This window comes from Neoarius graeffei, chromosome 11, assembly GCF_027579695.1.
Source record: "Neoarius graeffei isolate fNeoGra1 chromosome 11, fNeoGra1.pri, whole genome shotgun sequence".
NCBI classification, from domain to species: Eukaryota; Metazoa; Chordata; class Actinopteri; order Siluriformes; family Ariidae; genus Neoarius; species Neoarius graeffei.
In genome coordinates this window covers 52,458,412-52,484,412 of record NC_083579.1, presented here as the reverse complement: position 1 = coordinate 52,484,412, position 26,001 = coordinate 52,458,412, and the positions used below count along the sequence as shown (strand labels likewise).

Below are 26,001 nucleotides of genomic sequence, written 5' to 3'. Positions count from 1 at the left end.
AAGAGCTTTGAGCCCTGCTGTTTAAGGGCTGGCTGAGGGATGCTATCAGAAGTGCACTGAGGTTCAGGCAGCAGTCGGGGGTGGAAGCATGGAGACTCCACTCTTGCCATCACCCACACCTCAAAAGGAATCTGTCAGTTACTGACCTTGTCAAACGACCCCCCTTCCCACAGGAACATCATTTTCAAACATGCTCTGATCAGAGAGAAGCAAAAAGAGTCACAGTGAGGGCAGCAAAGGGTAATCATAGGTTTCTCCAGCACTCACAAATTGGGCTTGGATGGGTTTGTGTACCAAACTGCTACGGTTACAAAAGTTAAGAGCACTCAGTACAGGCTGGGCATGGATCATAAGTTCACTGCTGGTTTACACAGACATTCCCTATACCCACAACACAAACAGAGATACAGTGCTCAGCGTAAATGAGTACACCCCCTTTGAAAAGTAACATTTTAAACAATATCTCAATGAACACAAACAGTTTCCAAAATGTTGACAAGACAAAGTTTAATATAACATCTGTTTAACTTATAACTTGAAAGTAAGGCTAATAATATAACTTAGATTACACATTTTTCAGTTTTACTCAAATTAGGGTGGTGCAAAAATGAGTACACCCCACAACAAAAACTACTACATCTAGTACTTTGTATGGCCTCCATGATTTTTAATGAGAGCACCAAGTCTTCTAGGCATGGAATGAACAAGTTGGTGACATTTTGCAACATCAATCTTTTTCCATTCTTCAACAAGGACCTCTTTTAGTGACTGGATGCTGGAAGGAGAGTGATGCTCAACTTGTCTCTTCGGAATTCCCCAAAGAAAATAATTTCTTTACACCACAAAGGTGAAGGCTACAAGAAGATCAGCAAAGCTTATCAGTCAGAATACTGTTGCAAAAGTGGTACAAAAATTCAAGAAAGATGGAACTGCAACCATCTCACAGAGACGTCCAGGTCGTCCACGGAAGTTAACACATCGACAGGAGCATCTTCTGATGAGAAGGGTTGAAGAAAATCGGCATGCAAGTTCACTGCAGTTATCTAAAGAAGTAGAAAGCCAAACTGGGGTGATTATTTCCCGTGACACAATACGGTGTACACTGCAGAGAAATGGCATGCATGGATGCCGTCCACGAAAGAAGCCTCTCCTAAAGCCCAGGCACAAAAAATCCCACCTGGAGTTTGCCAGGGCCCATGCTGACAAAGATGAAGACTACTGGGACTCTATACTCTGGAGTGATGAGACCAAGATAAATGTTTTTGGAACTGATGGCTTCAAAACTGTATGGCGTCGCAAAGGTGAGGAATACAAAGAAAAATGCATGGTGCCTACAGTGAAACATGGTGGTGGCAGTGTCCTTATGTGGGGCTGCATGAGTGCTGCTGGTGTCGGGGAGCTGCATTTCATTGATGGCATCATGAATTCACAGATGTATTGCTCTATACTGAAAGAGAAGATGCTACCATCACTCCGTGCCTTTGGTTGTTGTGCACTTTTCCAACATGACTAAAGATGTATCTAAGGCCACTGTTGGATTTCTGAAGAAGAACAGGGTGAAAGTGATTCAGTGGCCAAGTATGTCTCCTGATCTGAACCCAATTGAACACCTATAGGGAATTCTGAAGAGACAAGTTGAGCATCACTCTCCATCCAGCATCCAGTCACTAAAAGAGGTCATTGTTGAAGAATGGAAAAAGATTGATGTTGCAAAATGCTGCCAACTTGTTCATTCTATGCCTAGAAGACTTGGTGCTGTCATTAAAAATCATGGAGGCCATACAAAGTACTAGATGATGTAGTTTTTGTTGTGGGGTGTACTCATTTTTGCACCACCCTAATTTGAGTAAAACTGAAAAAATGTGTAATCCAAGTTATATTATTAACCTTACTTTCACATTATAAGTTAAACAGATGTTATATTAAACTTTGTCTTGTCAACATTTTGGAAACGGTGTTCATTGAGATATTGTTTAAAATGTTACTTTTCAAAGGGGGTGTACTTATTTACGCTGAGCCTTTGTCAAATGATAGAGCACCAAGATACCCTAAAATCATCTCATCTCATTATCTCTAGCCGCTTTATCCTGTTCTACAGGGTCGCAGGCAAGCTGGAGCCTATCCCAGCTGATTACGGGCGAAAGGCGGGGTACACCCTGGACAAGTTGCCAGGTCATCACAGGGCTGACACATAGACACAGACAACCATTCACACTCACATTCACACATTCTACGGTCAATTTAGAGTCACCAGTTAACTTAACCTGCATGTCTTTGGACTGTGGGGGAAACCGGAGCACCCGGAGGAAACCCACGCGGACACGGGGAGAACATGCAAACTCCGCACAGAAAGGCCCTCGCCGGCCACGGGGCTCGAACCCGGACCTTCTTGCTGTGAGGCGACAGTGCTAACCACTACACCACCGTGCCGCCCACCCTAAAATCATATATTTAACAATTATTCCATGAAATCCAGTCGTACATGAGCTGATGGCCGACGAGGCACATAACACAGAGTTGGCTAGAAGCTATGTATGATGAGATTGAGTGGAATAATTGTTTGATTATATCCACATTCACTGGATTTTGAGAAACAGAGCATTTTTATTTTATGCAATTTAAATAAATTAAAGACTTTATATAAAACATCCGACAAAATCATTTCCATTGAGGCGGACTTCTTAAAAACCTATCAATGGCTGCACGAACTGACTTTAGTTGGGTTGTTTTTTTTTTTTGTAGAAAGTGCTGTCTTGCTGTCGTGCCGAGGTATAGAATGGCTTTAGACATTTATTTAATTCTTCCTTGGACATTTCAGTGATGTAATTTTCAAACTTCTTTGAGCTTTTGAACCAGTCTAAAAAAAATTCAACAAGTTTTAATGCTTAAACATGACGAATGTAAACAAACTGGTGAAATGACAGTAGCAATTTGTGAAAAATGCTATCATATTTCTTGAAAAAAAAAGTCTTACTATCAAATACTTTTATTCCACATTTTGTTACTTTTTTGTATTTTGGGGGGTTTTGTTTTTGAGTAGAGTTTTTATTTTGTCCTCGGTTGGTTCAGCAACATGCTCCGCCATTTTGTTTTTCTCTACTCACGGTATACGAGTTGATAGCCTAGTTGTAGAGTAGCCAATCAGAGCATGCGATTGCTCATATCCAGTGAATGTGGATATAATAATATGTGATAGTTCTATAATTCATTGTTTACAAGTGGGCTGAGTTGACGTGGATTTTTGAAGAAGTCCAACTGCATCTCATCAATCCTATCAAATGCTACTCATCTGGGTATACACACCATCTCAATAATGCATTCACTGCATTATTGCTCCAGTAGAAGAGTTGCCCTCACTGAGGCTAACTGTGGATAGACCCACGTGAATAGAATTTCTGCAAGGTAGAGAGAGCCTCTAAATCTCATCTCACCCTTACAGGTGATGTAGCTGACAACCACAATGTTGGTGGTTCACGTCGACATGTTGTGACATTCACAACAGATTATTTTCTATCAACATATGTCTTAAAGCAGATTATTTTGCATTTTTGTGGAACAAAGCACAACAGCACGACCAGTGGTTGTAAGAAAAACACATAGAATGGTATGAAATGATGCAGGAGCGAAGTTTAATCAGCCCTAATGAGCTCAGCACAGTAGATTCACACTGCCTATCAGAGACAATCACGTCAGGTGATTACACAGAGTGAACCGCTCCCTAAATTTCGTATGCACTGGGGTTAATTCCCCCCCCCCCCCCCCCGCTCATTTCAGTGTTGCATACGGAACATGTCCATTATCTTGTTTTGTCCAAAATGTGTTTGGAGGAGACACTAAAATCTGATAGACTCTGTGTCCAATCATAGTACAATTTACATAAAAAGACTGTTACAGCTTTTCTGTTTACAGTGTTTGTTATTCAAAGGAAATGTGGCATGAAGCAAGTCGAGTATTATGGAATTGAAACACACACAAAAAAAGACAAATTACTAATAGCTGCCTATCTGCATTTTGGTCTGTGTTTGTGCAAGTTCCTCAAACCCAATATTCATATTATGCCATCAATGACATCTTGTAATATAATGCATTGTTCAAACCTAAGTATTGTTGTCGAGCTACTGGCCATCAGGGAAGACAAGGCCACTTGCCCACATACACATGTGGTGCTAGAGAAAGGCTGAAGGGTAGGGCATTGAATTTGAATGCCAGTCTTTCAAAGGCAAACCTTAGAAATCATCTGAGTTCCGGGTGTAATGGGGACATGAAAATAAGCATTGAGCAGCTCCACCAACATGAACCAGTCCTGTAGCTGAACAGCTTCAACAACATCTCTCAACCTTATCATACAAGAAGAAGTGGACAGATTTAACTCCCTTAAATCTACAGTTAGACAAAACTGACATCATTCTTATGAAAAAGGAGGTAAGTGGAGTAGAATCCCTTGTTTTAATCTTTTGATTGTGCTGCTGTCCGACTGTAAACAACTTTTGGGATCAGAGCAACGATTTTGCTAAAAACTCCTATAAGCAAGGCCCTGAGTATCAAAACATTTCAGGGATAGCAGCAGGATAGCAGGCTGGGCATGGTCATGAGGATCCAATTATCTGATGTAGTCGCTGCCCAGTGGGTGATGTATTCAGCCATAAATTGTCTTGTTGCCAGCCACTGGATATCATGGGCATGTTCACTGTTTGTAGACCGTTTTGAGAACCGTTTAGTGGTGGGCCATTGTTTAGGGCCCGTGCTACTAGATGGATGGAAAGACTTGTGCTCAGCAGGCAGTGACTTAAAAGTGCTGTTCAGATGGTCCACAAGTCCACAACTTCTTTTGAGGCAGGCTCAAAGAACGACCCAGAAAGATTTTGCAGGATTGATTTGGACACATCTGGGAGAGCAGATTATGCAAACCACACGTGATGCCATGCATAAACCAGGTTGTCGAGAGTTGCCCCATATACTGGCTTAGGTGTCTCAGCACTAGGAGTGAGGTATAAATCAAAGGGATCGACTTCCGTAGATTGGAGGAATACTAGCAGTAAGCATGCTAATGTATTCTCGTGAATGCCCCATCTGCTGCATTATTGTGATTACTCACGAGAATGTCATCATTATATTTGCATTCAGCACTTGGGCAACATACATTTGTACATGGTGCTTCATCTGGTGAGATTCTGCAATACAGGGATTGATGGCAAATGATAGGAGATAAAGAGCATTCCAATCAGCTGTCTCACCACACAGTTTCAGACTGCAAGACCCTACAATGAATTGTGAGGACAGCTGAGATCATTGGAGTCTCTTTACCCACAATCAATGTTGCCGCATCTGTTAGGCCACCAGAATTGTGGACAACAACAACTTTAATTTAAATAGCGCCTTTCATCAACCCAAGGATGCTTTACAAAGTAATGGCACTACAGAAAGAGAAGCAAATCAACCAAAAGAAAACATGACAGATAGGAGACACAGGAAAAAAAAAAAAAAAAAAGACAATTTACATGGACGAACCTTCCCACACCTCTCATGGACAACTCACCCTCTTGTCATCTGACAGAAGGTTCCAGAGCATCCATGCTCACATCACCAACTCCACAACACCATAATTGGATGGCCAAGAGTGCAAGGATGGCCAAGAAATCTGTAACAGATGAGCTCCACAGAACAGCTTTTATCTCATATTGAAGGCATGCCACAACTAGTTTCAACTTGAGTTTGAAAAACAAAACAGCAACAGAAAATTATACAATACCAACATAGCCAAAATCAATTATGTTGGAAATACCAAGAGAACAGAAGAATCAATGGCTCAAACTATAAAGGGTCATGACAAGCATTGCAAATTGAAAGCTAGCAAGGAAAGGGGGCATGAATTCACAGAGGTGTTTGAGCCTGTGGGAGGGTCTAAGGGTGTGTTTGGGGTGGAGTTAAAGTTGTGTAACCAGATCTCCACATAAAGAACAATCTGGACTTCTTCCTGGTCTCTAATGAGAGCGGCAGTGAAGCCGGCAGGCTGATCAGAGTCAGATGGAGTGCCCCAAGCATACTGCCCCCCGCCGAAAGTGCCGCCCGACACCCTCTGTTACCTCCAAGTGAGCTGAGACCAGCCCATGAACCATGTAACTAGGTGGTTTCCAGGTTAATGAAAAGCTGTAACTCCAGTCCCACTGTCTCCCTGGAAGGCTAACAATATACAAACACCCCCTATACCAACACACTCCACCCCAGTAGCAAATAATACATCTTCAAAAAATGTAAATTAAGCCTTCTCAATAGTGGGATATTACATTTACTTCACTGATTATTTGCAGAGAATGTGATTCTTCTTTTACACAGAGATACATCACTGAACACCTTTAGGTGGGTGCAGGTCTGCAACAGCCCCCACCTTTTCCTCTCCCTAGCTCCAGTACCCTAATTTGCACAGGGTAAATATGTTTGAGAGTACACATTTTGTCAGGTTCCTCTCAAAAAAAAAATCCTTTGATTCCCCCAAAGCAGCTTTTTGAATAGAGAGGGGGGGGAAAAGCTCACTCCATTTGGCATCCAATTTGGAGCAGTGAACATTAAAGCAGCAGCCAGGTACTAATAAGAGACATTCCTGCAACTAGCGTCAGAAAGGAGGTGTGTTGGGTACGGCTCCCTCAATGGCTCCAAGTCCTGCGCTAATAGATTTCAGCTCTACTCACCCTCCCAATTAGCCTGCTAGCATTATTCAAGACAAAAAGTTGAAGATAAAAAAAAGGAAAAGGAAAAAGAGCAACTAACAGATGACTACTGAAAATGTAAGTCATCCACTTCTCGCCCTGAACTGAGGTAATGGTCTCACAAAAAATGTGAATGCATTTTCATACTCTAAAACCACTCAGTTAGGAAATATTATAGTTTACCATTTGATTAGACTTGAAAAAAATCTGATGGCACAAAGATACAAAAAGTGTCAGATGAATCACACATACATAGAGATAAACGAGAGAGAGAGAGAGAGAGAGAGAGAGAGAGAGAGAGACTGCATGTCTCTCTCTCTCTCTCTCTCTCTCTCTCTCTTTTTCACATACCTCAAATAAATAAAGCAGACATGCTTTAGTGGGGCTTTTCCCACTTTTAAGGAGGCGCACTACAAAGAAAATAGTGTGTGCACTTTTAACCCTGACCCTGCATGAAGAGAGAGAGTGGCCTAACCATGGCAAAACCTTCAACTAGAGACCTTAAATCACCCTACAGGAATCTGGAGTATCACGTGACAATTTGTATGAACCCATTTACTTATGCTTAATCTATTTTTGCCTTGCTTTCATGGTGGCTTCTTGTGTTTTATCTCACATTTTTCAATCCAAAACGTCCAGGTTTATATACTGCAAAATGACAGTAGCAAAGAGTATATGTATGTGCACATATGCACAAATATACGTGTGTGTGTGTGTGTGTGTGTGTGTGTGTGTGTGTGTGCGGGCATATAAGCATAGTTATAGCTGGAGAGCCAGGGTCTTGGCAGGGCACGCAGAGGCCATAAAGGTTTAGGAGTGGCCCACGACCTGTTTACTACCTACTTAGAAGCTTTGGTGTGAGGGCCCCGATCACCCTCCATCGTCGGCTTTCAATCTCACTCATATAACACAGGGGAAGAAAATGAATTCAAGAGCTTCAACATTTACCATGCACCAATCAAGACCCATTCTTTTTTTTTTTAATGTTTCTTTTGGTTTTACAACCAGAGGTTTAGAACAAGGAATAAAGTTCAAAGGAATAATGAGGTAAAAATGTGAGTGATTTGCAAACATTAAAAAGTATTAAAACATTTCGGGCATGGGTAAATGATGCATTTCATTTTCCACAAAATGGTTTAGCCTTTTGGCTTTAGTACCCATATGTAGGCCTGTCCAGCCCATATTTGGAAAACACAGAGGAAAAAAAGAACTGTATTAAAATTATTCAGAAATACTGGCTTGTCTAGCTTCTGCAATCCAACAAAAGATTAATGGGTGTGAGTTATTTACAGAGAAATCATTTGGCATTTTCTGTTACCTGGTCTTCACAACATCCAGTGGTTGCATCAGACATATCTCCACCAAACCTGAAGAGAAAATAAACAAACAATTAGATTACTCTCTTTACTATCCAAGCATAAAAAGTACAAGTTGTTCAGTGGATTATAACATGACATTTTTATAACTTAATTTTTTTTTCACGTTAACTCTTCAGAATGTATAAAATAGCTACAGTACATTTCTAAAACATGCAGATCCTATAGAGCAGCATTTCTCAACCCTTTTTCAGTCACGGCACCCTTCAGAAGTATGCAAATTCTCAATGCACTCCTATATGAAATATACGCAGTCACACTGACCGTATGCTGACCCCGGCAGTGACGTTGTGACATGGGAAAGGGGGCTGTGAGACAAATTTTGATGATGCATGAGGTGGCGATGATCTGCATTAGTGTAACTATCGTTTTTTGGAATCTTAATTCATTTTATTTATTTTGACGTTAGAATATATCATTTTTTGACGGCACCCCTAAAAAAGCCAGACGGCACCCCGGTTGAGAAAGGCTGCTATAGAGGAACCTCAGTAGAAACTGCATGCCACGAAAAATAAATGTTCTGATGTGGAAAACTTTAATCTGCAAATATTTAACCACATAAAATTAAGAAAAACCAAGATCCATACATTTATAAACACAGAGTCAGAATTCTGTAAACCATATGTCCATGTGTTGAGTATGTGTGTGTTCCCTTGCTATGATTATACAGAGGGGATTCCCTCAAAATGCCTCTGCACTAGTTCCTCAACCACACATCTGACAGGAACTACTTGGCCAGGCCACTGCCTTCATCACTTAGATTGTGTTTTTGTCCTGTTACCACTCTGCTTCACTGGGCAACCATGTGTTAAGGCCATTGACAAAAATCAGTCCCATACAGAGCTGTGGCAAATGGCCTGGAATGGTTGCTTGCTTGGTTCACAAACCATTATGATCATGCATTTTTTTTTCTCCAGTCCAACATTGATGATTTATAGTCAATGCAATCAAGTTAATTGCTCCTCTAATTGGCAATTCATACAAATACAGTGCAGTTCACAAAGAACGGGACAGTAACATTTTTGAGGCGTTATCTCAGTACTCCAGTGCAATACACTTGAAAATGTCAATCCAGTTAGCCTAAAGTGGAGTATAGCAGCTTTTATATCCATCCATAGATATTTAACAGTTATTCCACGAAATTGAGTCATACATGAGCTGATAGCCGATGAGGCGTGTAGAGGCATGTATGGCTATCAGCCATATACTACGAGAATGAGTGGAATAACTGTTTTATTCTATCCACATTCACTGGATTTTGAGAAACAGAGCATTTTTATTTTTTGCAAATTCCATAAATAAAAACTTTATACAAAACATCAAACAAAATCATTTTCGCTTCGAATGTAAACAAACTGGCAAATGACAGGAGCAATTTGTGAAAAATGCTATAATAATAATTCTTGAAAAATAAGAAAGCTACATTTTTACCATCAAATACTTTCATTCCATATTTATTGTTTTTTGGGGGGGTTTTGCATGTTTTGGCGTTTTGTTTTTGAGTTTTCGTTTCGTCCTTGGTTGGTTCAGCAACATGCTCTGTCATTTTGTTTTTCTCTACTCACAGTATATGAGCGGATAGCCTAGTAGTAGCCAATCAGAGCGCATGATTGCTCATATCCAGTGAATGTGGATGGAATAAAAATAATTATCTATAAACAGGTACTAGTGAAGGTATTTCTTAGCCTTAGAGGGTATCCCACTTTTCTATATAACCAGAAAGATGAGTATTTTTCATTGATTTTAAACTTGAGAGCTGAATGCTGAACACACTATAAGAGGTGAACAGGTTTAAATACACTTCCACAATCAATAATTTAAAAAATTCTTCTACGATGCTTTTTCCAGGGGACATTGGGGGAAAAAAGGTTTCCTTTTTCCTTCATACATAGTCAAATTAAAAGGATATTCCAGCATCACATTAGCAAGCATCATGTTCATTGACAATTGTATTATATCGTGCAGCCTTACAACAATTTAGCTTCATTTGTAGGACTTTTGTGTTCTTTTTGCTATTATCAATGCAATACCCAGCCTTACTTTATCATAATACATATCATTTGGAATCCTCAAGTGGAAAGCACTCCTTAGTGTTACAATACAAAGACTAGACGAAGAACTAGTAGTGGACGACGCCAGTCACCCTCTGCACACCGTCATCAGCAACCAGAGGAGCATGTTCAGTGACAGAATGCTCATTCCCAAATGCAGGACAGACAGACTCAAAAACTCCTTTGTCCCTCACGCCATCAGACTGTACAACTCCTCTCTGGGGGGGAGGAGGGGTAACAGGAGGACAGAGGACGGGAAGGAGCAGTAGCCTAGCCTAACAATAAGCAATACCGGACAATGTGCAATATAAAGTGCAATATCTTTCCTGCTTCCCCCCCCACACACTTACCCTAACCCCACTTCCCCCCCTTTCCCCCTCCCTCTCTTCCCCATATCTTATTCTTTTATATTTGTATATGTAAATACTTAATTTATTTTAATTTATCTAGAAGTTTTCTCTATTTCTTTTCTCTGTTTATCTGTAATGATGCTGCTGAAATCTTAATTTCCCTGAGGGAACTCACCCAAAGGGATCAATAAAGTTTTATCTAATCTAATCTAATCTAAATAGTAGCTTATGAGGCAAGGTTTATCAGAATACTGAAATAGATTTTTTTTCTACTAGCAAACAGTTCAAAGAACATCTGCAGAGTGCAGCTTAGCCTGTGTGACAAAAACAAACAGGTAAATGCTGAAGATGTTATCTTTCAACATTATTATTAAAACTTTGTACAACTTCACAAAAGGAAATTTTGAATACAAAAATGATTAATAATGCATTTCGTGTTCTGTTCACACTTCAGAATGGAGGAGTATTGAATTATTGGGATGTCCAATGGAAAATATTCTAAAGAAAACTGTAATTCTATCCATTATCCACACTAAACAGATGCAGGTGGCAAGCTGCACTGGCCTCAAGGGAAGTGAAGCTGAGCTAAGTTAACTTGTTGAATTTTGCTCTAGGCATTAACCTTTAAAAATGTATTGCAATCCAAATGTTGAGTATGCACTCTAGTTACTTTTGTCAAGACCGGCTTATTATTACATGCTTTGTAGTTGGTTTTGAAGCCTGGTGATATTTGCTTGCATCTCTGCTTGCTTTTCACAATGCTGAGTAAAAATCTCCAATGTAATAATGATCTGAAGAAAGATACTCAGCCTCCTAGGAGTTACTTTCTGTACCATTTATATTTAACGCCTTTCTGCATTAGAAACAGTTAGAGACAGCTGCAATAAACTGGACCAAAGTAGAAGTTCTTCAAAATTTTCTCACACCTCTGAGAAGTGTCTAAAGAGGTTTTCTTAGTATTTAAAAAAATTATGTAAAATTATCCATCCATCCCATTATCCGTAACCGCTTATCCTATGCAGGGTTGCAGGTAAGCTGGAGCCTATCCCAGCTGACTATGGGCGAGAGGCGGGGTACACCCTGGACAAATCTCCAGATCATCACAGCAGGGCTGACACATAGAGACAAACTAGAGCCCTGCACTCCCGCGGGAGTCCCGCGGGACTCGCCGCAAAGCAGTGCGGCGCGGGACAAATTTTGAAAACTCTTTGCGGGCGCGGGCGGAAGTGCACATATGCGGCGCGGGTGGGAGCGGTGATAAGCTGCAGTCCCGCTAACTAAAAACGTGCTTGAAATAAAATGTATAAATTATAAATTTATGTCTATCATACATAACTTTTTAAGATACCTAAATTTGCAAAGGAAGTTAGATTGAGTGAGAAATGGCATCTTAAACTTGCCATTGATCACCCTAAGAGGAAATTCTTTGATCATTCTAATGACTCGCAGTTCACACCCAGCCAGCAAGAAAACCATGAAAGAATTTATTTACTTGTTGCGTTAGTCTACAACTTTAATCTGAGAGACAGGTTACACAGTGACGGTACGCTTGACTCAATGATATCCCAGAAATCCTTCCTGTAATATGCAAATTTGGCTGTCCAATCAGAGGCGGCCAAATTTGCATATTACAGGAAGGATTTCTGGGATATCATTGAGTCAAGCCTACCGTCACTGTGTAACATGTCTCTCTGACTAAAGTTGTAGACTAACTCAAGCAGTAAATTGATTCATTTCTTTTACTAGCTCTGCTTTGCAATTAAAAAAAAACAAAACAAAAACACAACAACCCATTGGTACAAAGCAAGCCCATTCACTTTATTATGCTGATCAGAAAATTATAATGGTTTCTCATGTAATAAAAATGTATGATTTGCGATTTCGTTTGACAGCACTAATTATTATTATTAGAGATACTACATGCTGAATTCAGAAAATAAGGTAAACAATAACAAACGTGAGCTGTAGATATTTATGCTCAAATCCACTCAAAGTAGGGGGCGGGGCACCATCACGCTGTGTCAAGACAAGAACTTTCCTGAGAAATAACGCGAACGTCTGCATCATGCGGGATTTGCGGGCGGGAGCGGGACTGAAAATCATAATTCTTTGCGGGCGGGAGCGGGACTGCACAATGCGGGCGCGGGCGGGAGCGGGACTGAAAAATCCGACCCGCGCAGACCTCTAAGACAAACAACTATTCACACTCACGGTCAATTTAGAGCCACCAATAACCTAACCTGCATGTCTTTGGACTGTGGGGGAAATCGGAGCACCCGGAAGAAACCCACACAGACATGGGCAGAACATGCAAACTCCACACAGAAAGGCCCCCGTCAGCCACTGGGCTCGAACCCAGAACCTTCTTGCTGTGAGGCGACAGTGGTAACCACTACGCCACTGTGCCGCCCTGTAAAATTATATAAAAGAAAATTATCCTCTGGAGGCTTCACCATCATCACTGTAGTACAAATATGAAAGGACTGTTAAAAAAAAAAAAAAAAAAGATACTGGTGGTTAAAAAACTGCTGAACACCACTCTACAGGATTCAGGTATAGATGTCAAAGCCCTAGGGTTACTGCCTTCATAAAATGGAGGCGGGGACAATGTATAATAAAAGCTGAGATTCATATATGCTGCACAGATAAAAACTACTCTTAAAAAGCAGACGTGCTTTAATCTTGTACTTTGTATTATCATGTATAAGCTTGTATGATATTGTAAATATTGTTACAAACATTGTTGACGTACAGATATAAAACAAGAAATTTGTCACAGTCCAATTCACTGTATTTCTGTTCAGGTATAGTAATCTCTGAATGAGTTATGCCATATTAGCATTCCGAGCATCAAGCGGTGACAGGACAGAAGCTGGGCAGTTTAACATGGTAAATAATGCTGATTTCACACTGTGAAAGGTTACTCTTAGCTCTGTGTTTACAGCAGCTACCAGACAGATTAAGTTCCCCTGAATGAAAACGCAACAATGGTTGAAACTCTATCTGGGTTAGCTTCTTGCTATGTAAATAGGCAAGAGCCAGTTTCAATGCTTGTTTTGCAGCAAACATTTCATGACAGTGAGGAATTGTAAAAAAAATAAAAATAAAATAAAATAAAAATTGCTTGAAAGATGCTCACAGCTAGGCTAACTAGCAGCAGCACCATAATCAAAGGTATGACTGTTTAAACAGTGGAGGAAGATAAGTGAGATCCCTCGAGTTAAAAGGTTATGAGTCTCAAAGAGATTATGGAACACAGGGATTCTTTCTCAGTTTAGCCTCTAAACTTGGATTCTCATTGCCATACCGCTATTGACTTTAATGGCTTCTCTCACAGATTTCACCATGTGTACACAGCTGTTCAGCAATACGGCCCTCATTCTAATTTGCTCTATTAAATATATTGTCCATAAACAAGACACTGTCTCCTTAGGGGTTTTCCAGGAAGGTAATTATCAGGAGAAATACCAGAGTGAAATAACAGTTCACTGTTGTTTCTTAATCTTGGGCTAATATTAGCATATTGTCAGAAGTATTATACAGAAGTGTCAAATGCAGTTTAGAATAAACCCGCTAATGAGTAACACAAAAAAAAGATTTCAGCATGTTTAGAATGTTCTCAAGCAAAAGCGACATAAAGTGAAGTAGCTAATTCCAGTCCTTTTGCATATAAAAACTTCTGCCAGCGGCTGAGTCAGGTCCATTTTGTGTCCCAGTGGACAGCAATACAGAAAGGATTATCATTAATTAATCATGGTGGAACAGGGGAATAATTATGGTGGTCCATTAATGGCTCTCATTCGTCCAGAGGAGGAGTGAAGAGAAATGAAGGAGCTGAAGCCTGGGAAAACCTTCAGCATTGCTGGATGATCAGGCCCTTACTGAATCAATAAAAAGACATGAAGCAAAAGAGGTATGACAACAACAACAAAAACATTACTGCAATAGGTCACTTAGCAAGTCACTTACTGGCCCTAATACAGTATAAACACTTAAAAGGTAACACATCACTCAGCTAACAGAGGCTCACGAACCCAGAAGCTGTTTCCGTTGTCGCTAATGTCATTCCATTGAACACACACTATAAATATATGGCCTAGTTTAATATAACCTATACTTTAATATATATATCCCAATTTGGACAGTGAGTAGCTCAGTGAGCAAGCACATGAGCATGTAAATGTGCCGTAGGAGCCGTTCAGCCCTGTATCATAGGGCCTAACACGGGCGGCAGATCAAAGGTAAGAACCAGCACGAGGCCACGAGAGCCTGTCACTCATTTGACTCTAATGAACTCCATCTTAGGGGAAAATCTCCCCACTTAAGCACCGAGACAAGAGTTATCGTCTCTTACAGAAAAAGGGAAACGCACAAACAAGGTGAAAAGAACCAGGGATAAACCATGGCCACTTTTAGTGTGCTCCATATGGATAGATTTAAGGGTACAGAAAAGAGGTGGGGGAGACAGATAGACCAAAAGAGGTACTGAGACATTTCCTCCACATGATCACTACAAGAACGAATAAATTGCTAGGAGTGAGTAGAAGCTGTGTTGCAATTCACTGGGGCCGGGGACATCAATAACCCTGCATAAGCATGGATAAGTCATAAGAGTGACATGTTTTGGTCGAGGAGGGAGCAGCTTAAACTGTTGTTAGCTAAAATTTGAGAACTAGTTGGCAGATGAATAAGCAAAATATTAAAATTATATCCACAGATTGTAATACATACAAAAAATAATTGAAAAAAAATCTTTCTAATTTCCTTTGGCTTAATCAACAATATGAACCTGTTACACAGAACCTACATGATGTTTGTACATCCTCCTGGAACTACTCACAGTTCGAATTTCAGTATATTTGGAAGCTAACCATGCGTAGATCATGTCCATCGTAAACAGAGCTTACAATGTTACTCACCACACTTCCTTTTTAAACACAATAACAAAACTCACTGTTGCATCAAGAGATTTCTTGGGCTGTCATCACTGTGTTTAGTAGCAATTCTCTAGACACTTCGTAGAACACAACTAAAATTTACTGCCTAGAGAAAAGAACTTGCACTGTCCCATTTAAGTGAGGAATACAGTAGAACATATAACTCCTCTCCAGTTCTTCATAGCTTCTCCTTTGTTGAATACGTTGAGTAGTCATGGATTGCAGTTTCTGGCCTGTCATCTAGTTGCTGTTTCCAGATTAGTTCTGCACCACTGGATAAAATATTATTGGGTACAATGATTTGGTGTTACCTTTTGTCTCTGAACCATAATAGCATTGAGGGTTCCAGTCATATGCAGCTACTATAGTCAACACATATCCAGCAAGTCCACATAGCTGATGTATGGAGCAGTACTTGAGCAAGTATCAACAAATATTTTAAAAATGTATATATAAAATGCTATTTTTGCAAACTCGCTATGAAAACACACGATACGAGCACACCAAATGGCTATGAAATGGGTCTTGTCAAGTCGGCCAACCTATGTGGGCTAGTTATGATCAACAGTAAAACAATTTTTCAAAGAAGCACAAACTGACCTGCACATAGTTCATGTTTAAGTGAGCTGCCTATATGGGTATGTACAAAAATTCCCCGTCTGTGTCATAGTATGTACAGTTAGGTCCATAAATATTTGGACAGAGACAACATTTTTCTAATTTTGGTTCTGTACATTACCACAATGAATTTTGAACAAAACAATTCAGATGCAGTTGAAGTTCAGACTTTCAGCTTTAATTCAGTGGGTTGAACAAAATGATTGCATAAAAATGTGAGGAACTAAAGCATTTTTTAAACACAATCCCTTCATTTCAGGGGCTCAAAAGTAATTGGACAAATTAAATAACTGTAAATAAAATGTTCATTTCTAATACTTGGTTGAAAACCCTTTGTTGGCAATGACTGCCTGAAGTCTTGAACTCATGGACATCACTAGACGCTGTGTTTCCTCCTTTTTAATGCTCTGCCAGGTCTTTACTGCAGCGGTTTTCAGTTGCTGTTTGTTTGTGGGCCTTTCTGTCTGAAGTTTAGTCTTTAACAAGTGAAATGCATGCTCAACTGGGCTGAGATCAGATGACTGACTTGGCCATTCAAGAATATTCCACTTCTTTGCTTTAATAAACTCCTGGGTTGCTTTGGCTTTATGTTTTGGGTCATTGTCCATCTGTATTATGAAACGCCGACCAATCGGTTTGGCTGGATTTGAGCACACAGTACGTCTCTGAATACCTCAGAATTCATCCGGCTGCTTCTGTCCTGTGTCACATCATCAATAAGCACTAGTGACCCAGTGCCACTGGCAGCCATGCATGCCCAAGCCATCACACTGCCTCTGCCGTGTTTTACAGATGATGTGGTATGCTTTGGATCATGAGCTGTACCACGCCGTTGCCATACTTTTTTCTTTCCATCATTCTGGTAGAGGTTGATCTTGGTTTCATCTGTCCAAAGAATGTTCTTTCAGAACTGTGCTGGCTTTTTTAGATGTTTTTTAGCAAAGTCCAATCTAGCCTTTTTATTCTTGAGGCTTATGAGTGGCTTGCACCGTGCAGTGAACCCTCTGTATTTATTTTCATACAGTCTTTTCTTAATGGTAGATTTGGATATTGATACGCCTACCTCCTGGAGAGTGTTGTTCACTTGGTTGGCTGTTGTGAAGGGGTTTCTCTTTACCATGGAAATTATTCTGCGATCATCCACCACTGTTGTCTTCTGTGGGCGTCCAGGTCTTTTTGCATTGATGAGTTCACCAGTGCTTTCTTTCTTTCTCAGGATGTACCAAACTGTAGATTTTGCCACTCCTAATATTGTAGCAATTTCTCGGATGGGTTTTTTCCTGTTTTCGCAGCTTAAGGATGGCTTGTTTCACCTGCATGGAGAGCTCCTTTGACCGCATGTTTTCTTCACAGCAAAATCTTCCAAATGCAAGCACCACACCTCAAATCAACTCCAGGCCTTTTATCTGCTTAATTGAGAATGGCATAACGAAGGAATTGCCCACACCTGCCCATGAAATAGCCTTTGAGTCAATTGTCCAATTACTTTTGGTCCCTTTAAAAACAGGGTTGCACATGTTAAGGAGCTGAAACTCCTAAACCCTTCATCCAATTTTAATGTGGATACCCTCAAATGAAAGCTGAAAGTCTGGACTTTATGTCAGACATTCTGTCGCATGTCCCAGACCCGGTGAAATGTAACTGAATTGTCTTGGCCAGCCCTAAGGATCCCATCTGCATCTCATCATTGCTGAGGAGTGGGCTCCCATCACCCAATCAAGCATCCAGCCAGAGCAGGTCATGATATTTTTTACCATATTAACATGCCATTGTTGTGTGTTATGCCTGATGTAAAGACTCTCGTCTCTGCGAGCCTACCACACAGATTTAATACTTGTCATTTTTAGGGCATACCTAACAACGTGTTTTCTTTCTCTCTCTCTTCCCCCCCATCTGTCCCTCTGAGTTACATGTTGATCCTGGGATTGAGATGCTGGCCTCTTCTGCCCCTCGGACCTGCTTGATCCATCCTGGTGCCGTGTCTGGTCGGAGTTTTATCACACCGCTCCTGTGAAGGACGGCCCCATGTGGACAGTTGAGGGTTATACCTGTTAAAACTGTTAATATTATAGTCAGGCTGTCTGTTGTTGCCCAAATGAGGATGGGTTCCCTTCTGAGTCTGGTTCCTCTTGAGGTTTCTTCCTCATGTCATCTGAGGGAGTTTTTCCTTGCCACCATCGCCACAGGCTTGCTCATTGGGGATAGATTAGGGATAAAATTAGCTCATGTTTTAAGTCGTTCAAATTCTGTAAAGCTGCTTTGCGACAATGTTTATTGTTAAAAGCGCTATACAAATAAACTTGATTTGATTTTGATTTATGTCCATGTCCATTATATAACTATAACTTTAATATGTTTCAGTAAACAGGTAAAAAAAACAAAATTTGTGTCAGTGTCCAAATATACATGGACCTAACTGTATATGGTGACATAAATCAGAAAAGGAAATGCACTCTGAGAAAAACCTCTTTAGGAGCTAAAATGGGCTTTTATCTGGCTTATACCTAGTGTTTGGAACCGGCTAGTGGAGAGATTATAACGAGGCGTGTTCAGTGTTTTCTTTGCACACTGGAAGACTTGTTGAAATGCAATGACTATTTTATACCCTACTGAAGAAGTCACCAAGGTATGACTAAACTAACACAACAATATTTTGTAGATATGAAGGTATTGTTGCTTATTGGTAGATTTGTCGCAACTTTAGTGCAGCAAGCACAATTGCGTTTCACATGCAGCAGCATAAAGGCATGTGCTGACCCTGTGTAGGCACATACACCAACATGCACACGCCCTGTTCATGCAATAACACAAACATAAATCACCATCACAAATTCAAATGAAGAGTTAGAACTGTCAGTGCACATTTACTTACTCTGTATAGCCAAACACATTCAAGGTGGTTTAATGCACCCTATATTGAATATAGGGTGTTTAAAATATTGCACCAAATGAAAACAAAGAAAAGAATAAACGTCTCATTTGAAAAGACTCTTGGTTAAATGTGCCTTTTTTATATCTGTTTTCTACTACATAAAGCTTTTCACAAGGATTCGGCGTTGCCTGAATGTAGCACAATGAAGAACACATGGAAATTCACTTGGGACAGACTAGTAACATTCTCCCACAGAGTGCTACGAGAGAGTGCTAAAATCATTTCATATAATACCTGCAAGACCAACTACTGTATTCCAACATACCTAGGAGCACAATATATGTGTTTGGACAAAGGACTGGGGGGGAAACTGTCAAAACAGCAGGCAGTGTTTTGTGATAATTTCTCTGCGAGATGATCATACATCACCACAATGAGATTGCTATCAGCAGTTAGCGTTGGCTTGGGCAAATACCAAGATCTCACTCCCACGCCTTAGTGAAAAAGGAAAATAGTATAAAGACAGTCAGATATTGCACAATGCATACAGGTGTCATCAATCATAATGGGATAGAGATTGATGTAAATTTCCACCAAGACCAAGGAGAAAAGGTTAAAGATGTAAGCAGGGCTAGGGAGGAATAAGTTGTTGACCATTTTGATGACAATGAAAGTACACATGCTTTTGCGGTTATAGGTTAGGGAACTGCCACAATTATTGGTGTTACTAGAAAAGTACAACCACAATGAGTCATCCAACCCCTTAGGTCTTAGTCATTGAAGCTCCTCCAAATCAAGCCTATGGCCTTATGGTTTAAGAAAGAAAAGAAACGCTCTTGACATTTATATATGTTTGTGATTAGGACGGCGGTAAATTGTTTCTGGATAGCAGACCTGAGACATACAGTGAATAGCCTGGTAAGCTACTCGTTACACTTTTCTCTACATGCCTTACAAATATGCAGTTGATAACTAAAATATTCAATAGCTTTTTACAATTTTCATTTTACAATTTCAGTACAATTATACACTTCCCTTACAGGTTCACATACTTTTCAGTGAATACTTGCTTTAAAATTATCTGTGGATGTTTTCTGTGAGAGATAAAGTGTGCAATTTGGGTGTCTGCCATTCCAACCCAGAAATTTGGCTGGATTCCTGGCTAAACCAGTAGCTCGTTGTGCAAACCCTCATCATCACTAACATCTCTATGCACACTTTTTTGAATACTACTTCTCAAAACACATCAGTGTAGGAATGCTAAACAAGTAGGCAATGTCCCATTTGTCATCCTGTGCAACAATGCAAATCTGAATAGCCATGAGAAGTGTTGAGAATGGCATATGCATTAGGTTGTTCCACTGCCAAGCCTCTCCCCCCCAAAAAAAAAATCCCAAAATGTACAAAAAAAAAAAGGAGCTAGGTAAAGAGTGATCTCTGTTACTAAAAATCAGAAGCATGTCAGAAGTACATGAGACGTCTATGAGACAATTACAGATCTCTATAGAACACGAAGTCTGGAATTTAATAGAATTTGGCACTAGAAGTTATACAAGGTCTCAAAATCTTAATTTGCTCTCCTAAGACTGGGTGGAGAAGTCTTGAAAATGTCAGCCAGTTATTACAGGACTTGTTACTCTAATTCCTAAAATACATATTTGACCAAGGCCTAGTCCAAGTGAAAGCAGAGAACAAACTCAACATATTTGCATGTGGAGATGTATGATAGGACGGGGCAAGTGACAAGACATGCAACTTAATTTTTTTTTAATTATAATTAAACAATGCCAGACTTCTTTTGACATCACACAATCAAATCAAATATTTATTAGTAAAACACCATCTACTAGATCTACCTAGCTTCAACTAGAATGTCAATAAAAGCAGTGCCAAAATACAGTTGACAGAAAAACATCCGTCCATCTATTATCCGTCACTGCTTATCCTGCGCAGCATCGCAGGCAAGCTGGATCCTATCCCAGCTGACTATGGGAGAGAGGCAGGATACACCCTGGACAAGTCACCAGATCATCACAGGGCTGACACATAAAGACAGCCAACCATTCACATGCACAGTCAATTTAGAGTGACCAGTTAGCCTAACCTGCATGTCATTGGACTGCGGACGAAACCGGAGTACCCAGAGGAAACCCACACAGACACTGGGAGAACATGCAAACTCCACACAGAAAGGCCCCGTTGGCCACTGGGCTCGAACTCAGAACCTTCTTGCTGTGAGGCGATGGTGCTAACCACTACACCACCGTGCCACCAGTTTTGACAGAAAAACATTTTAAAACAATTTCTGTTTGGTAGACAATTAAAGATTCTTGATGATTAATGTACACTTCAGAAAATCATTCATCATGGGTTCATTGCATAATTAAGGGTTCTTAGCTTCAAATAAGGCTCTTTTTGGAACCCTTTCTGACAGGTAAACATTCTATGCAGAACCTTTAAGGGATTAAAATTTTTCTGGAGAAAAATTTTCACTTTTGTTGAGTTCTTTCCAGCAGAGCAGAGAAAAGCAAATAACTCCTATTATCACTATATATAAGCAAAGAATGAGAACTGGTAAAGAACAACCCGAGCTGGCATCTTTTGTGATGGACCTGTCCATGACACGGCTAGAACTTTAACATGAATCTCAGCACCAAACACTGGTTTGCGTTACCAAGCAACTTTTCACCAATTTTCATAATAGTGATGAATAAAGCAAGAATAGGAAACTTTTATTCTAAGTGCAACTACAACAGAAAGCAAAACCGATGGTCAGCACAGTTCATGGCCATGATTAAATGTATGACCCTGAGCAGATGATTCTTGACACAGGATGCAAATGCATTGGCAGGGCCAACCACACAGAAGCGGATGAGTGAGACAGCAGAAAGGGTGAGGATTATAAAATGCAAATCCTGGTGTAACTGATATTGACACAGATCTGCCCTGTCTCTACAGAATCCTCATTCATTCTTTGGAAAACTTCTAACCAAATGAAGTCTTAGCACCTGCTGCAGTGGGCAGCGTCACTCCCTTCATGGAAGATTTGGCTAAATACATGAGTTGGGTCTTTAGAGTTGTGTGTGTCTGGGGGTGGGGTGGAGGTCGTCCTTCAAGTACAGGTGAACAGGGCGAGTTCTTTAAAATGCTCTCATCTTTCATAAAGCATTAATAATAAAACCGTACTGGAACAGGGAGGGAAAATGTCATGATTGCGGGTTTTTTTTAGCCCATGAACCTAAAAATGTTAGGAATATGCTTTATTTACTTAACATAACATTTGGATAGTCTGTTACGACTACAAACTAAATGATTATATTAATCCAACTCATGCATTTTCTGTCTCTGTATGTTATACAAAGGTATTTTTGCTGTTGTTGCTAGGACAGACATATGGAGAGAAATATAAATATGCAAGTTCTCTTTTTAGGATCTCTGCCTAGCTTCATGGCTGAACCGGTTCTGTTGTTTCACCTTTACTGAAAGAACCTCAAAGCCCACTTCAGGGTAGTGTAAAGCAGCCCACAATAGCTGTTTCTGATGCTACAGTCATGGATGTGCATCATCACCACTCAAATTTACATGCCTATTTCCACAGAAAACACCCAGGACAACACAGTGCTGTCTTTTTGGTGTCACAGAGCTACTTTTGTTTTGATTTTGAAACCTGATCATTGTTATACGTATCTAATATTTGTCAGCTATATCAGCATCAAGTTACAGTGACAGAATTGATATGTACAGTCAAGCTGGAAAGTCTGCACACCCCTTTCACTTTCTCCATGTTTTATTACCTTACAGACTTATTCTACAATAGATTGAGTTGATTTTTTTTGTCACAAAATTCTACACAAAATAGCCCATAATAAAGCGAAAGCAGGTTTTTAGATATTTGTGCTAATTTATTAAAAATTAAAATGTAAAATATCATATGTACACAAGTGTGCACACCCTTTGATATGACACCCAAAAGTGAGCTGAGGTGCATTTTGTTTCCACGGATACTGCTTGAGATGTTTCTAAAACTTAATTGGAGACCACCTATGGCAAATTCAATTGACTGAACATGATTGGGGATTGCCAACACCTGCCTATATAAGGGCCCACAGTTGACAGTGCATGTCAAAGCAAACTCCAAGCCATGGGGTCAAAGTAATTATCTGCAGACTTCAGAAACAGGATTGTGGCAAAGCATAGATCTGGAGAAGGGTGCAGAAAAATTGCTGCAGCTTTACAGGTCCCAAAGAGCACAGTGGTCACCATCATTCGTAAATGAAAGAAGTTTGGAACTACCAAGAATCTTCCTAGACCTGGCCGCCCAGCCAAACCGAGTGAGCGGGGAAGACGGGCCTTGGCCAGGGAGGTGAACAGGAACCTGAGGGTCACTCTGACAGAGCTCCAGTGTATCCTTGTGTAGCTGGGAGAACCTTTCAGAAGATCAACCATCCAGGCAGTACTCCACAAACCAAGCCTTTATGGTCGAGTGGCCAGACGGAAGCCACTCCTTAGTAAAAGGCACATGACAGCCTGCTTGGAGTTTGCCAAAAGGCACCTAGAGGACTCTCAAGCCATGAGAAACAACATTCTCTGGTCTGATGAAACCAAAATTGAACTTTTTGGCCTGAATACCAAGCGTCACGTCTGGAGGAAACCAGGCACTGCTCATCACCTGGCTAATGCCATCCCTACAGTGAAACATGGCGGTGGCAGCATCATGATGTGGGGATATTTCTCAGCAGCAGGAATGGGGCGACTAGTCCTGATCAAGGGAAAGATGAATGCAGCTAAGTACACCAAGATCTTTAAAGAAAACCTGCTCCAGAGCGCTCTGGACCTCAGACTGGGGCGAAGGTTTACCTTCCAACATAACGACCTGAAGCACACAGCCAAGAGAACAAAGGAGTGGCTTCGGAGAAAGTCTATGAATGTCCTTGAGTGGCCCAGCCAGAGCCCAGACCTGAATCCAGTTGAACATCTGTGGAAGGAGCTGAAAATGGCTGTGTACCGATGCTTCCCATCCAACCTGACAGAGCTTGCAAGGATATGCCAAGAAGAATGGGCAAAAATGTCCAGAAACAAGTGTGCCAAGCTCGTAGTTTCTTTCCTAAGACGCCTTGAAGCTGTAATTGCTGCCAAAGGTGCATCTACCAAGCATTAGGCTAAGGATATGTACAGGTATGTAACCACTAAATAATCTATTTTTGTCAGTAAAATAAAATTGCATATTTTCTAAAATCCTGCTTTCACTTTGTCATTATGGGCTATTTTGTGTAGAATTTTGTGACAAAAAAAGAACTCAATCTACTGTAAAATAAGTCTGTAACGTAATAAAACATGGAGAATGTGAAAGAGGTGTGCAGACTTTCTGGCTTGACTGTATGCTATGTATGGGAGACCGGTTTGTGTTTAAATTGCATACTCCTACTGTGTATTACATGATGCCTCCAGCTTCTCAGTATGTGTGTGTGTGTGCTCACAACAAATCATTCAAGAGGATGAGCTGTGTTATTACTGTCACCTAGTGGACAGTGCTGAGAGAGATGGATTGAAAAAGGAGAGCAAGCGAGGCAGTCTCTCTCTCTCTCTCTCTCTCTCACACACACACACACACACACACAGCAATACAAATTAATTAAACCAACATGTACAAAGTACTGACAAACCGATACCATGACATTCACCCCTTTGCATTTGGAATAAGGGTTTATAATGAGAGACAGTGCAAGAAAAATGACCACCATGTTACAGCATTCTTCCCCCTCGGCAAAAGAAGCCCAAGACAAATATTGCTTCTCATTTTTGTATTCTTCAAGAAAGGCTATTTATAGTTAGTTTTTTCTTTTTTATCAGACATCTAGTTTTTAGGTTTGTTTACCTGACATGTTTCGACGTACGACTGTCGTAAGGCTATTTATGTTTTACAATAATGCATATTTTCTCCTGTCATGCACAGAGAATAACATAAAGGTAGCTATATAAACTATAGGTACATCAAATGTTTGACCTCGTGCAAAGCCAAAACTTCGGTATGGTCAGGACAAAGGCAGCGCATGGCCAGGACAGAGTGTGTCCAGTGTTTCTGAAACGTTCACCTATAGTCCATAAAAGCTGATAATGAACCCAATTATGGGCCAGGAACAGCAATAATAGACCTTTAGTGGGGCAGTAAATTCTTTAATTACTTGTTAACACCCCATGTCTCTTTGGACAAGTGCGGGAGCAGGGCCCCTAGATGTGGACTGGCCAGAGGCCCTGGTGGAGGAGAACAGGGTAGAGGAGACTCATTTTGACAGTCACATCCATATATACTGAGAATTTATAGTCAGACACTGAGTGCATACTTACAGTATGGGGCCAGTAGACTGAGAGGATAATGTGAGAGTCAGTTATGGCAGAGGAAAAGAAAGCAGGGCTGAGTTCAGCTGTCTGCCTGCCAGGTGCATATGCAGATGAGTACAACAGAAAGGAACAGCACGCATCTACAGAGAATGATAAAATCTCCCTTTCTGTGGAGACCAACAAAAAAGTCAAATACAGGCATAGCAGGTGTGCACACACGCACATGCATACAGAAATGACTCAGTCAATAGGTATAGGTTTATTGATAACCACCACTTGCTGAGTATAGCTGTGGGGATTTGCTCATTCAGCCATAAGAGTGTCAGTGAAGTTGTGCACTAATGTTGAGTAAGGAGGCTTGGGAGGTTCAGTGGGGTTGAGATCAGGAATCTGTGCAGGCCACTCGAGTTCAGCTCCATCTTTGGCACACCATGTCTTTATGGACCTCAGTTTATGTACAGGGGCATGGTCATGCTATAAGGGGGTTGGACCTCTTAGTTCCAGTGAAGGGAAACTGTAATACTACAGCATGCAAAGTGTATGCTACCAACTTTGTGAAAACAGCTTGGGTTTGATGGTCAGGTATCCACAAATGTTTGGGCATGTAGTCCATCTCACTACTGTTCCTTACTGACTACAGACTTTGTAAAACAAGGTGAGACTTGATAGTGAGCTTGGACCCTGGATGGGACACCAGTTCATATCAGCGCACCACAAACTAGGATAGCATTCGCATATTTTAATGACTGATACC

The 26,001-nt window shown here is 40.6% G+C and overlaps 1 protein-coding gene across 6 annotated transcripts in view; it reads right to left on the bottom strand.

The window, feature by feature from the left end:
* Positions 1-26,001, bottom strand: part of slc25a21 (solute carrier family 25 member 21) — a 167,116-nt gene that overhangs the window by 55,479 nt on the left and 85,636 nt on the right. For 5 of the 6 annotated variants that reach the window (XM_060934166.1, XM_060934163.1, XM_060934168.1 and 2 more), the window contains one exon: positions 8,023-8,071. In XM_060934166.1, coding sequence (XP_060790149.1) covers positions 8,023-8,071 — 49 coding nt within the window. Of the gene's footprint in view, positions 1-5,536; positions 6,884-8,022; positions 8,072-26,001 lie in introns of those variants that run through there. The other variant, XM_060934169.1, reaches the window with a different exon arrangement.